Here is a 13,991-nt window from a genome sequence, read left to right on the forward strand (position 1 = left end):
CTTCTATCAGCAGAATATATGACATGTGTATCCTGTATCCGGAAAACAGTTGGTAACTTGACAGGCTAAATTAGTAGTCTTCTAAGAAAAGTAAGCCTCTGTAATGACGTTAATGGACACTGTCAATCACACCATTGTGACTTTTGAATTTGTTGGGCTGTTCCAGCTGGATGTTAACAGGAAGGAATATTAGAGATACTAAATTTCTGCAAGTTTCCTAAAAGAGATGGATGATTGAGATCTGAAGAAAATTCTGGAGCTTGAGCTCAACTATGTTACAAGAGAACTCATACAAAAAGAGGATATTATGAGTGCATCAGCCTCATAAAAAGCTTTGATGACCATTCATAATGTTAGAAACAGGAAATTCAATCATGATGCACACAGCTCTGTGGAAATAAGATTTCATAAATTTCACTGCTCACAGAACAATTTGACAAGGGATGCCCTATGACAAGAGCAAAGTTGATAGTGGAGTGTTGAAGGCCATACATGAGCAAGCTTCTTGACAGTAGCATATTTCTGTTTTTTATATTTTCATAGGGTTTTCCCATGGATGAAGGTTTTGAAAGCCACTCAGTTTAAAGATTATTAGGCATGATTGCATGTTTGATTCTCGAAAACTAATGTTCACTTTGAAAAAGTCCTTTGAATTCTACTCTTCTTTGCATACAACTTACTTAAGAGGTATATCCACAGGCAAGTTCCAGGTGACTGCATTTCAGCACAGTGGCTCACAGACAAGGAAGAACTCTAGAATGGCTCTTTGGAAATATTTTTCAGTGGACCACTTTGTGGCACTGGATTGCCTGTAATTTGTGTCCATCAGGAACTGCAGTGCCTTTGAAAGAGTTTCTTTCAACAACAAGGCTTTGGTGGTCCTGTTCCTAAAGTATTTTCTGTGCTTCTGCATTGGACACTGCCAGAGAGAGGATATGGATTTAAACATATCATATCAGAGAGAAGATACAGATTTAAACACCTAATTATCAGTTTTATATATGAATTATGTTTTTAAGCTCCTGTTATACCCAGTGCTAGGGCTCATCTCTACTGCCCCCACATAGTGCTATTTCAGATACTTCTAGGTGTCCTGTGTGACCACTCCACACAGGCACAGGTCTCGCACAGGTCCACACAGGTCCTGTGTCATAACACCCAGGCCCACACATATCTCATAGATAACTAGGATGTCTCACATTTCAGTTATCCACTACATGTGAGCCTCTGAGCTGGGCCCCTCATTGATGTAGTCAGTAGAGTCCAGAGAAATATTTTTCTTAGCTTAAGGTAGACACTTGCATTTGGTCAGCAGACCATCTAGCTCTTTACTGACCTTACTGGGAGCTCAGATATCTGGCTTGTATGTGACCACTAAAGGAGTGATTCAGGTACCTAGACGCAGGCATCTAGTACCATTTAAGGTACCCTAGAGAATCAAAGAGATCTACAGAGTTATGACACAAGAGCTCCTAGAGGGTCTCACCCCTTTGCAGAGCAGGTGGAGGACAGGCAGGCTTACCCTGATGCAGGAGACATCTCTGCACCAACCACTGGCTCTACCACTACATTGCATTCATTTCAGGCAGCTGAACTGGTAGCTGACTCCCACCCCTTAAATACATATAACTGGATACATATATTTTTATACAGGACAGATCTTCTCAATCTGTTTTATCAAGTGCAAAATCATTAACTCTCCCCTGGGAGGCTGCTCTAAGGCAGAGAAGATACTGGTATGTTTATATTGCTCCTTTAATGTTTATAAATTTGTTAACTTCATAAGTTAAATTACATAGCCAAATGTAAAGATAATTGGCTATGGGGATTTCTAGACTTTAGACAACTACCTCAATCAAGAAAGGTTCTATTTGGTGAACCTCTTGGTCTTCTTAACAGATTTATACAACTGTCCTCAGAGCTGATTCTTAACCTGTTTTCAAGCACTTAAAGGCTATTAAAATCTTTAGTCAAAACTACCTTTGCAGTTGTTGAGTTGTCAGGAAGTGAAAGCAGGTAGGTTTATCAAAAAGGATTCTGGACATGGAGGTTTATGAAGTCGACAGTACAGGACAACTAATTGTAGAAGACAGAGATTTTGGACATTTTCTTTTTTTATTTGTATAGTGTCCCTATTCTGATTGTAAACTTGGGTGAGTGCTGTAAAGTAGGGCTCAACAAATACAGAAAGAAGGGAAAAGAAATCAGTACTGAAAATGTGACTTCTTGAGGAGAAATCTGACTTTTCCACAGACCTCATTTTTGCATTAACTTTCAAAAGATTTTAAATTATTTTGGATTTTTTCTGAAGTTTTTGATTTATTTTTGATTTTCAAATGTTTATTGACAATCTGCACTCATCTCTTCCTGGTAGAAAAGTGCTTTCATTTCCAGCATAAACTGAACACAAAAAGTGTGAAAAAGCCAGAAAATAATGACAGAAAAGCACTTAATCTTTCTGAACCAATGACACCTTAATTTTTGGTAGAAGTTTGGTTCACAAATTATTTTTGAACTAAATCTGTATTTGTCATTATCAATATTTTCTGAACTTCTGTGAGCTGCTAAAATGGAAGATTAGATTCACAGCTGGTGTAAGTCATCTTCAATAACACTACCTACCAGGAATCTATCTGTAAGAATCCTCCTAGTCAGATTTTTTTTTTTTATGTTGCAAATAAAAAATGGCTCATCATTTGGTACAAGTCAAGAAACTACCACGTTTCCCCATATTCTGGCATGTTTCTTTTGCCACTGCTTCAATTTTGGAGTATTATGATTTAGCATTTGTTACAAGGTGATGGGTGCATATTGTAGAACACATTGCCTACCTCAATATTTAAACTGCTAGCTGCTCTGTTTGATGGCACCAGCACACCAGATTCTGGAGTCCTTCTTTAGTAATTGTCACAGGTTTTTCTACACAGCCACCTACCCTACCTCCGATGCTTATAAACACAGACAGTTTGGGTTTATTGCCAAGATGTTACGACACTTACACGCAGCTTTTTTTGAACTTGAAAACAGTCAGCATCCCTCTAAACATTCAAAGAACAATACTTTTGTAAATCCATATCTCTATTATATATGAAATTAGTCATCTCAACCTTTATGGTACATCTCTCTGTAAAGCTACATGTTGTTTTCATGTGCCCAAATGATTGTATGAAAGACTGAATATGTGGATAGGCTGCTCTATCTGTTTCATCAGTAAACTGATATATCCCCTATACAGCCTCTCCCATTCATCTCTGTCTATCAATATATTAAAACTTGTCAGAAAATTCTAATTAATCAGATGCCACTGGGAAAAAACTCAGCTACCCACTCAGGCAGCTAAGAGTGGGAAGAACCAACTTCGTGCCCTCACATTCCACTTCAAGACTGTGTATCTCAAGCCTGACAAAATAGCTTTGCATTGCCTCCTCCATACTCATTACTAGCTAGACTGTCATTAATCAGAACATTCAGAAAAGGCACTTAGTTCATGAACTTCTGTGGGAGACATTTTCAAAACAAAAATGATGCTTTAATCTCAACAGACGAAGAGCATTACACAAGTGATTGTGACTGGTATTTTCCAAAGTTACTGGAGAAAGAGTTTTAGAAAAGAAAATCTACAAGGTATCATGCAGTGTTCATAAAATCTTTCTCTTTCTTTCTGTCCCTGTTTCACCAATGTAACTCCCAGTTTGGCAACTAGGTGAAAATTCAAAATAACATCTTAAAACAACAGGTCCAACATCTTTGTAGTCAAAGTCCAATGCAGGTGTGCTGGGCCTACAACCTGTATACATTTCCTGGTCTTCTCCATGATGACCCACACCGTTACCAGGAAGAGGTACAACCCTGATACAGCAACTTCCTCATGTACACCGTTGGGCTGTGGGGCCATGCAGGGCTGGGAAAATGATATCATCCCATGAGGCTTAGAAGGAAAATAATGGACCAAAGCTGACTAAATGCTCTGAATGTAATAAGAGGAGCCTGACTGAGACTGAATCTGGGCTGTGAGTGCAGCTCCAGATAAGAGAATTGGCTTCATCTCAGGACCCTAGGACTCCTCAAAGGGCAGTTTCAAGAAGTCCAAAGGTACTAATAGACATGAAAGGAACAGAGTGGGTGATGAGGCCACATGTGGGGAATTTGCTAGAAGATAGGCACTCTGTTACACCTGATAGGAGCTCTGTCACAAGAGCAGAATCTATGCTGCCAGCACTTCAGGAATAGAAAATAACTCTTCAGGCTCTGTGCTGCTTTCATGCCATTTCCTGACTTTTCACCTTTAGACTTTTTATCTGTTTCTGGGAATGCTGCCAGACTGAAGGCTCTTTGCCTGCAAAACTGTCTAGTCTTGCTGTCTGTGTTCCTTCCCAGATAGCTTAGGTGAGTGCCTGAACATCCGCGTACCAGCCTGCCTCAGTGGTCTGGAAACTATACCGTACAACATCCTTGACACATCGTCATACAGGACCATTCCCTCTTCCTGGCTGTTCTCTTACATCCTTTCATTCTCTTCAAAGCTATATGGCAACACTGCTAAAAAATGAGATGCCGAGGCACATTTTGGCATAAGGTAAATCATGGTTTTATTCTGATGAGAATTGCATGCAATAGATTAAAGTGAAAGACAACTTGTCAACATCTCCTCTTCTACCTTCCCACATTCCAAATAATTATCAATCAGCTAAAATATCAAGGTTTATAAAACACAACTTTAGCCTGTGACAGCAAAATAATGCCCCTTCTCTCCCCGCCTCCCCAAAAGTCCCAAAATAGCAAGCTTTCCTACTGATCCACTTGGATAACAATTCCTGTCCAAGAGTTCACAGTGAGTAGCACATAAATGCCAGAGGAAGCTCTGAAGTGCTGGTTTGCCTATCATCCAGATCAGGGGGCTGGACAGACCTCCCTGTAGCTTTCTTCTAGCTCTTTCAACACCCAGATGTGGGATGATGGACTCATGCCTCCTGGATGAAGATGCTGCCTCCACGCACCCAGGAGGCCTGGGAACTCCAGAATGTGCCTGATCCTCTTGTTCACACATGGCTAAAATGCCCCTTGCAAGCACTGTGCATGTGGCATATAGGACCATTAGAATATGTTTGGCTGAGTTAGATTCCCGGATTCACATCTAGTTTGCAAGGTATCAGAGCTGTGATTTTCTTACATGACTTCTCGCTTCACCCATTTCTTCCAGATGCCATTTTCCTTATACAGTAAAAGCATATAATCACAGGTTGCTGTCCTTACCCGCTACAGAAAAGTTTAATCTCTTCCAGTTCAGTTCTTTCCCTTAGAGATAAAGGCTAGAACAACATACCATACCTTTTACCTGGCTGCTCATGAATGTCCCAGCTGTAAAATATACCATGACCAGAGAGACTATTAAAGAGGTCCTTAAATGTTGATGAAGGATTGCTCACAGTCTGTCTGGAGAGAAAATGGTAACTATACTTATGTTCTTCCCAAGGGAGTCTCAGAACCTGGTAGTGAAGTCAGAAACTTGAATCCATAGCTCTGAGTGCAACCTAAATAGTAGCTAATCAGGTTTGTAGAAAGCATGGAAACTACGGGAAGAATTGGGATGGTGGAAGAGGATTTTTCAAAGTGAGTATATGTTACTTTGGGGTAGGCGGACATTTCCAGCTCCAGTGTAACCAGGTGGCATTGACAATCCCTGCTGTGATCTTCTCCATCTTAACTAACTTCTAGACTTGAAAAGACAGTAAACACTCATCAAGGTGCTGAAATGCTAATTCAGGTATCAGTATCTTCTACCACTTCCTAATCACATGTCAGACTCTTATACCCTGCCTCTGGTACCCATATGAAATATGCTCTTCACTAAGGAATGTGATACATCTTTCAGTCCTTATGAAATGTCTGTCTTTACACTTTAAGTTTCAGAGGTTTGCATTTTCCCTGTTCTAATAAGTAATTTATTTTCTCAATATTTAGACAACACATTGAACTTATCCTTTCTTGGGCCTTTGAGACACTGACAGGAGAATCCATGAAAACCAATTAAAAAACCCTGTCTATGATGTGGACTTGCATTTTTAGAGGTCAACACACTGAAGAAGCTGAGGCTGGCTGGTTTTAGGCAGGGACCATGACTGAGTCTGTGGCAGTGAACAAGAAGCAGAAACAGAGGCTGCAAGTATGAGACGGAGAAATTCAACATGTATAACATTTCTTAGCACAATAAGTAGAAGACAGGGATTTTGCATAAAGTAGTTTATGATGTGACTTTACTGGTTATCCCAGGAGAGCAAAAAGGCTATGAAAGTTCCAGGAGGTAGATATAGTATCTTTTCAGCTTTCTACTTCTAGCACTATGCCAGCAAGTTCTTTTCTCTGCATGTGGTGTGAAAACACAGTACACAAAAGGAAAGAGGAATCAAGCTGATTCCAAAGACCTTCTGTCTCCCCTTTAGGAAATGAAATGCACATTTCACAGCATTCTTGAAGAGGTGTAGTTAATTGTAGCAATTTTTACACAGGTTTCCTAAGTCAGGGCAGCAGAAAGTATGCGCTGACTGTTATGCATTGACTGTTCTGTTAACATTGACCAAATGAGGTATGAGAAAAATGTAGATATCATGTACATTGCTGGGACACCCTGGAGATTCAGAGGTGATCTACAAGGAACTGATGCACTACAGGCAGAAAGATTCTCCTGTTAATAGAGAAACCTGTCTGAGCAGTGGACAGGAGACAGGGAGAGAAGTCTCACTGAGGACATCAGCACTGCTGGAAAAGACAGTGTAAGGGTGACTTTTGATCTGTGCATCCAAAGCACCCACAGACTGAGTAATCTGCTATATAGAAGATTTACCTCCCAAACTGCCTTGATGGCTGCTAACTTTTTGTTTCCAAATTGACAGGAAAAAAGCTGCAGGGGCTGGAGTCAGCCAGCTTCCACCTTCTTACCATGACCCTCCCACCGTGCCCAGCAGTGTTTTCACTTTAATTGACTTCCACACCACAGAAGGAGTGAACCAGGGACATATCACTGTGATCACTTCCCTCCCTGTCCTAAAGTTCGCCCTCCTCTAGTAATTCCCTTATGTGTGCAAATTCCAGTCTGGCATTAGAACGGTATTTTTTTCAGACATCTGCAGAAACATGTCCCTAGGGTGTCCACCTATAAAAATACCCACAGTATCACAAGATCAACTTCTAATAGTGAAAAGGAGGCATAAAAGCATCATGTGCTTTTACTAGCCTGGCAATGCCTATAAACATTGCAGTTGGGTTCCCATTCCCTGAATCTAGATTGTCAGCTCATACAATGCTACAGAGATTCAAGTTTAATAACAGACTTCAGCTTCACTTCTGTACTTTGTAGCATCCCTAGGAGACAGATATGCCTCTCCTCTGCTTCAGTCTTCACTGAATAAATGTGCATATCTAGGTGGTCAACGACACAGCTAGAGATAGATGCCTGGGTACATCGAGCAGTAGAGCATGCTGTGATTTAGATAAAGGTATTTATTCATTTTTTTATGCTACCTAACCTCCATCCCATCTGTAGATGCTTTATTCAATTTAAAAAGATATTTATTTTTTTTTCTGCAGATATCATATTTTAAAGAACAGCTTTTTTTTCCTCCTAATTTGGCATTCAATTATCCATCAGGGTAAGCAACAAGTGACTTGGCAGATAATTTAGGACACATGGCTTTTAAGAACTTGTAATTTAAAAATACTTGGACAAGTTTCCTCAACTCATTCACCTTAATTTGTGTTACTCTCTTTTACATGTGCTCTAGCAGCTGGTACAGCTAAAAAAGTGTAGAAAATATAATGCAAGTGACAAAATAACCTTTTTCTCAGTTGTACTTATGTATACCATAAAAACCTCACTCGCAGACTGAGTAACAGGAGTCAAATGCAATTCAAAGCTGTTAAACATACATGCCTCATCTGCAGTCACCAGGTGGCACCAGATGTATCCACATATTGATAATCAGTTTTAACCCACTGTAACCTGTGTGGTCTTTGAAATGAAAAGCACATCACATATAGGTATTAGGTAAAGCCCAACATCTGAGTGGTCAGTAGACTATAGAGTTTTGCTATAACTTTAACAAGACCTGACTGTTGTTTTCTGTTTTGGTTTTTGTTTTGTTTTGGTTTGGTTTTTTTTTTGTTTGGTTGTTTTTTTTTTTGAGGAGAAATAAGTATTAAAGAGTAAGATTCAGTGTCACCTCATAATTTTGAAGATATTGGTTGGAATACCTTTTTTGAACTTTTTTTTTTTTTTTTTTTTTTAACCAGATTCATTGATTCTTGGTCAGAATTAACATCATTTTACATTCCTCCCCTTTTATTTTTAAACATTTAAATGTTTAAGTAATTACATTTTGGAGAAAAAACTTATTTCAAAAGATAAATTTCAGCTGTATTGATGAATTGTAGTTTTCTGTTGATACAGGAAGACTTTTTTTTCTGGCTTTTTGACACTGTCAATGAGGTCTTGAATTATGTTGGAAATCCTATGTTTAAAAGTTCTTTGGTTTTATAAATATGATTACATTATCATATGAGGGTGAAGCTGAAATTAGCTATGCATCATACATAGTTTACTATCTCATTAATATAAAAAATAGTAAGAGTTAATTAATTTACTTCCTAATCATGAGTCATATCAGTTTTTCTGCATTTGAAGTTTCATAACTTTCATCACTAATGAAATACTTTGGAATCTAAACTGTTTCTTGAGCTTGGCAGTATTTAGCACATACATTTTTCTTATTCCTTATTATGTCTCCTCTGTGAATAACTTCATCAAGGGAAAAAAAAAAATAGCAAAAGGGTGAAATCTTGGCCTCACTGAATCGATGGCAAAAATCCCACTAACTTCAAGGGGCCAGGATTTTACCACACATGACCAGCTTTATACAAACAAGGAAAACCAAACAGGCAAAGATATCATGTTATTAAAAGCACAGAGTCTGAAAATTAATCATCATCTAAACAATATGGCAAATGTTTACAAATAGAAGTAATCAAAAAATGTCAAGTTATAGTTTGAAATAGAGTTTTGAAAGGAATTTGATTCTCCAGGGAAAAATTGTATCTTTCTGTCTAGATACTGAAAATATAAATTTTAGTATATAATTCTAAGCATCCAGATTTTATATCTTTAGCCTATTGCAGTGATTTTTCAGCTAGCAGGTACTTTTGATTATATTAAATACACACAGTTGTATCTGCTTCATTGCAGCATTACTGAAAAACTGTAATCCATGTTTACATTCTCTTCAGCATGAGCTGTTCCTAAAAATGAACCAACTTGATTATCTACACATACAACATCCATAGAAGCCTAATGGTTGTTGAGGTCCCCAGTGCAAAAATTGTCATGCACTTGTAGATAATCTATTTGTTTAAAGACTGTCTTTTGCAAGCACTGCCTTGCAAGCAATATTTGCCTTTACAATGGGCAAGCCTAGCCTTGTACAAACACAAAAGGATATGTCTCTGTTCAAATTATTCATGATTATTCTTCATACTTTACAGTGATGAGAAGACCCTCAGTAAGTGAAACCAGGGAAACCAATGAAAAGAAGGAGAAGCAACACTCTTCATACCAGTCAGCAGCAGAGTCTGGCACTGAAACAACATGCTTAAGTTTCAGCCCAGGGAGCTAACCTCTACTTTGGAGCAAAGCAGTTTGTGGCTAATTTAACACTGTAGTATGCAACCAAAAAATAAGCCTACCTTTTGTGTTATAGCATGAAGCTTACCTAAAACAAGTTTTATTATTTGTATTCAATCTTTTCCATTACAGTAGGTGTGCCACATAGCAAAAAGTAGTCCTGAAAGTCTGAAATTTAGGCTGCTAGCGTGAGGTAAATTTGTAGAATCTAGCTAGTCCAAAAAGGGGTTTATGCCATTTTAAGTAATTGAAAAGGATAGCATGAGTTGCTCTCCAGGGACCTTCATTTTTCTCCATTGGTGAGGGGAGCTCAGACAGTTAGATCAGAGATGAGACATAGCTTTGGATGGCTATTATCAAGTGAGATGAACTCTGCTCTGCAAATAGCAACTTCCACTAAGGAGGCTAGAGAACAGAGTCACAGGTGGTTTAACTGGCTTGGCACAAGGCCATGCACTGATCCTTCCAGGTCCTGGTATATTGCATTGAGAGATTCCCATACACTGTATTCTCATCTGCACTATCAGTTGAGAAATAATTAAATGAGACAAACATAAAGTGAATCTAGTTTTCTTCCCTTCCTCTGACATAAAACTGTTGTCATTATAAAGGAGCTCTACTTTTATTGTCTAGAACAGAAGGCAGACACACACATTTCTATAAAGACCTACTATATTTCTTTCTTTCCATAACAAAAAAGCATAGAATTCATGTTATTTTATCAGCAAAAATTATACTCTTTACCTATTGTCTGCAATTCTATCCAGAGAAAGTATATTATACTGTAATTAAAGTATATTGTATGCATTATCTGTGAAAGGGCTGTAATAATTTCAACATACTATTCATTGAAATATATTAATACAGTACCTATAATACATGAAAATTGAAATAGATGAAAATTTAATAAAATTTCTAACTATTTTTAAGGGGTTTCATCCTGGAAGAGTCATAGGAATATCAGAATTTATGGGCTATGCTATGTTGTCTCCACTAGTTTCTTAAAATGAGAAGGATATGCAAGAGGCTAGCTACCTTCTAGAGATGTCTCAAGGCACTGCAAGGGGAAGCAGAGTAGGTATCACATTTATCATAAATGAGACTGTATGTAATGATTTTCTCCTTTGAAAGAAGACAGGGAGAAAGGTAGAAGAGTTTGTACCTTTATAGCTGTTCGTCTCCCAGTCTTGCCTTGCTGACTTGGGAGATGGTGACCTCCCCACCTTCATTGACAGAGACAACCTTGACAGGCTTGAGAAGTGGGCACCATGTCAACCTCATAAAGTTCAACAAGATCAAATGAAAGGCCCTGCACCTGTGTTGGTGTACAGTACAGTCAGTACAGACTGGGGGAGGAAGGGATTGAGTACAGCCCTGTCAAGAAGGACTCGAGGATATTGGTGGATGAAAAACTGGACATAAGCCATCAAAGTGCATTTGCAGCCCAGAAAGCCAACCATATGTTGAGGTGAAGAACAAGAATTGTGGCAAGCATGTTGAGGGAGGTGATTCTCCTCCTCTACACTGCTCTCATGAGACCCCACCAGGAGTACTGCATCCAAGTCTGGAGTCCTTAGTACAGGAAAGACATGGAGCTATTTGAGCCGGTCCAAAGGAGGGCCACAAAAATAATCAGAGGGCTGGAACAGCTCTCCTATGAAGAAAGGCTGAATGAGTTGGGGTTGTTCAGCCTGGGGAAGAGAAGGCTCCAAGGAGGCCTTATTGTAGCCTCCCAGTACTTAAAAGGGGCTTATGAGAAAGATGGGGACAGACTTTTAACCCAGGCCTGTAGAGACAGAAGGGGCAACTGTTTTAAATTGGAAGAGGGTAGGTTTAGATTGGACAGAAGGAAGACATTTTTTACAATGAGGGTGGTGAGACACTGGCACAGGTTGTCCAGAGAATCTGTGGCTGCCTCCTCCCTGGAAGTGTTGAAGGCCAGGTTGAATGAGACTCTGTGCAACCTGTTCTAGTGGAAGGTGCCCCTGCCCATGACAGTGGGGTTGGACTAGATGATCTTTAACAGTCTATTTTGACTCAAACCATTCTATGATGTCTGAACACAAATTAATACAATGTATACAGCATCAAAGTAACTGATTTTCTGATTTTAAATACTTGTGTGCAAGGATGATGTTTGGTTTTGTTGTTTTTTTGTTTTGGTTTGGTTTGGTTTGGTTTTTTTTTGCTTAGTCCCTCTGTACAATTCTTCTCTTTTCATTAGAGCAGACTACAAACCTGGAGAAAATCCTGCACATACCTGTTTTTCCCCACTGGGTTTCTTGTGGTTTAACAGCAGCTCCACGGCACCAACCACCTCCTTTCGTATGGCATGCAATAAAGCGTCTCCCACATATACATTAAAACTTAAGAGCAGCTCAATAAGCTCAAGGTTCTCATTTTCAATTGCAATAAGAAGTGCAGTTCTTCCTAGGGGATCAATGCAATTAATATTGATCTTGAAATAAATTTCTGCTTCCTCCAAAGCTTTCTTTACACTGGCATAATCTCCTTTCTCCACGGCATTCAGATAGGCTTTCTCTGAATGAGACAGTTCAGATTCTGCCCGTACAATACGAAGAGGAATGCGATCTCTGTAGGGAGCATTGACACTTCTTTTGTAGTAGAACTGGGCCATATTTTATGCCATTCTAATACTTTGTCTCTGTAATATGAAAAGAAAGATTAAATCAATAATGTATTTTGGGAGTACAGTGTACCAAATTAATATTTGAAATATATAAATATTTAAAACTCATACTAAAAAGTGATGTTGAAACAAGTACAAATGGTCTCTATCAATAGAACTTGTAAGATCACCCGTAAAACACGGAAACAAAAACATACAACCAAGCTGTTGCAACTTACCAAGTCAAAGCATATGCTTTTATGTATTCCTTAAAACTGTGTCAAGCATGAGGTGACAATGATACAGTGTAGTCTGTACCTAAGGTGTAGCTCCACTTCATCCCTTCTTTTTTCATGAAATTTCACTACATCATGTTTCCCACAGTTTAAGTGTATGCACATATACAGTTGCTCCTGCTTAGTAGACTACAGGGCACGTCCACCTTTTAAACTGGAACATGGTAGTCATTGTGTCACTTAGAGATTGGTTCAGTTCCCCATATAAGGCACCTAGGCCTCTTTGAGATGCACTAGTTATCTCATCTGGATTCCAGCATGGCTTGGGTCTTTCACAAGGCCTGTGCACATTTGGTACCTCCATGCAAATGTCACTGATATTCCACATAACCCAGGTGTCACTAGATGCTTGTGTGTGGAGAACTAAATACAGCCCTTCTTACCTGTTTCTTTAGCTTAAGGAGAAATAACATATTAGAGTTGGAACAATTATTAGCATTTACATCTTCCTAGTGCTGCTGAAATACCCTGACTTATCTATGGCAGACATGGATTGCACAGTTCATGGCGAGCTTTCCTACTAAGATTTTGATTCAATCTTATATGCTACTAGAAGCTACTAGGAGATGAGCAACTGCAGTCTTTTTGCAAGATGCTTCCCAATTCTCCCTCCAAAATGGTATTGGCCTGCAGTCTCGGGTACCTGAGGTTGCACAGCCTGTGACTTATGTTCTGTTAATCTCACTTCAAGTAAACTAAAGTACATATCCGTTGCACAATTTTGTATCCCTGGAACAGAGATACCACATTCTTACTGTTAATGCACTGTATTTTACCAGTTTACTTTTCATTCTTGCTTTTCAAAATTGCAAGTTCAGCTCAAGAAGAAAAAAGTGTCAGGTATGTTCAGTTCCAAATTAACAGATTTAAATGTAGATGTTCACAAGGAGGTATCCACAAGAAAGGTGGGTTGCTATATTCTCATTACAGCCATGGAGATCTAAGGCTCCATTCCACTGCTCACAACTTGTCATCTCGTGCTGGATGCTGAAGGGCATCCTGCCTGACTCCAGAAGCCGCCTCAGAAAGACTTCAGTCTCATGAGGGGTCTACTTCATATCTGCCAGGCAGATGTTGGGTTAACCCACAACAATGCACCAGTATTACTCAGTTTCTTAATATCTATAAAGAGTTCCTCAAGATACCTGAAGAAAATTGAGTGACTGCAACTGAGAGTTTATTGCTAAAAGTTCCTCTCCTGAAAGCACAGAAACCAATAAATGGATCCTTGCTCCCCACTTATTTGGAGTTCAACCAGCAGTTAACTAATGAAATTGGGCATCATAGATATGCTTATGGTAGAAGAAGAGTACAGGGATTTACCGATGGGACATATTACGATTTCATCAGGATGATTTTGGGGTTTTTTGTTTGTTTTTATGATAAGTCTGAGGAA

The 13,991-nt window shown here is 39.0% G+C and overlaps 1 protein-coding gene across 2 annotated transcripts in view; it reads right to left on the bottom strand.

Annotated features, from left to right (window-relative positions):
- The window catches only part of TRPC4 (transient receptor potential cation channel subfamily C member 4), a 156,066-nt gene that overhangs the window by 83,920 nt on the left and 58,155 nt on the right, over window positions 1-13,991 (bottom strand). For both annotated transcript variants that reach the window (XM_032982900.2, XM_032982901.2), the window contains one exon: window positions 11,931-12,335. In XM_032982900.2, the coding sequence (XP_032838791.2) occupies window positions 11,931-12,308 (378 nt within the window). In that variant the 5' untranslated portion in view covers window positions 12,309-12,335. The remainder of the gene's footprint in view (window positions 1-11,930; window positions 12,336-13,991) is intronic.

This window comes from Tyto alba, unplaced genomic scaffold (genome assembly GCF_018691265.1).
Source record: "Tyto alba isolate M040663 unplaced genomic scaffold, T.alba_DEE_v4.0 Super-Scaffold_2, whole genome shotgun sequence".
Lineage (NCBI taxonomy): Eukaryota > Metazoa > Chordata > Aves > Strigiformes > Tytonidae > Tyto > Tyto alba.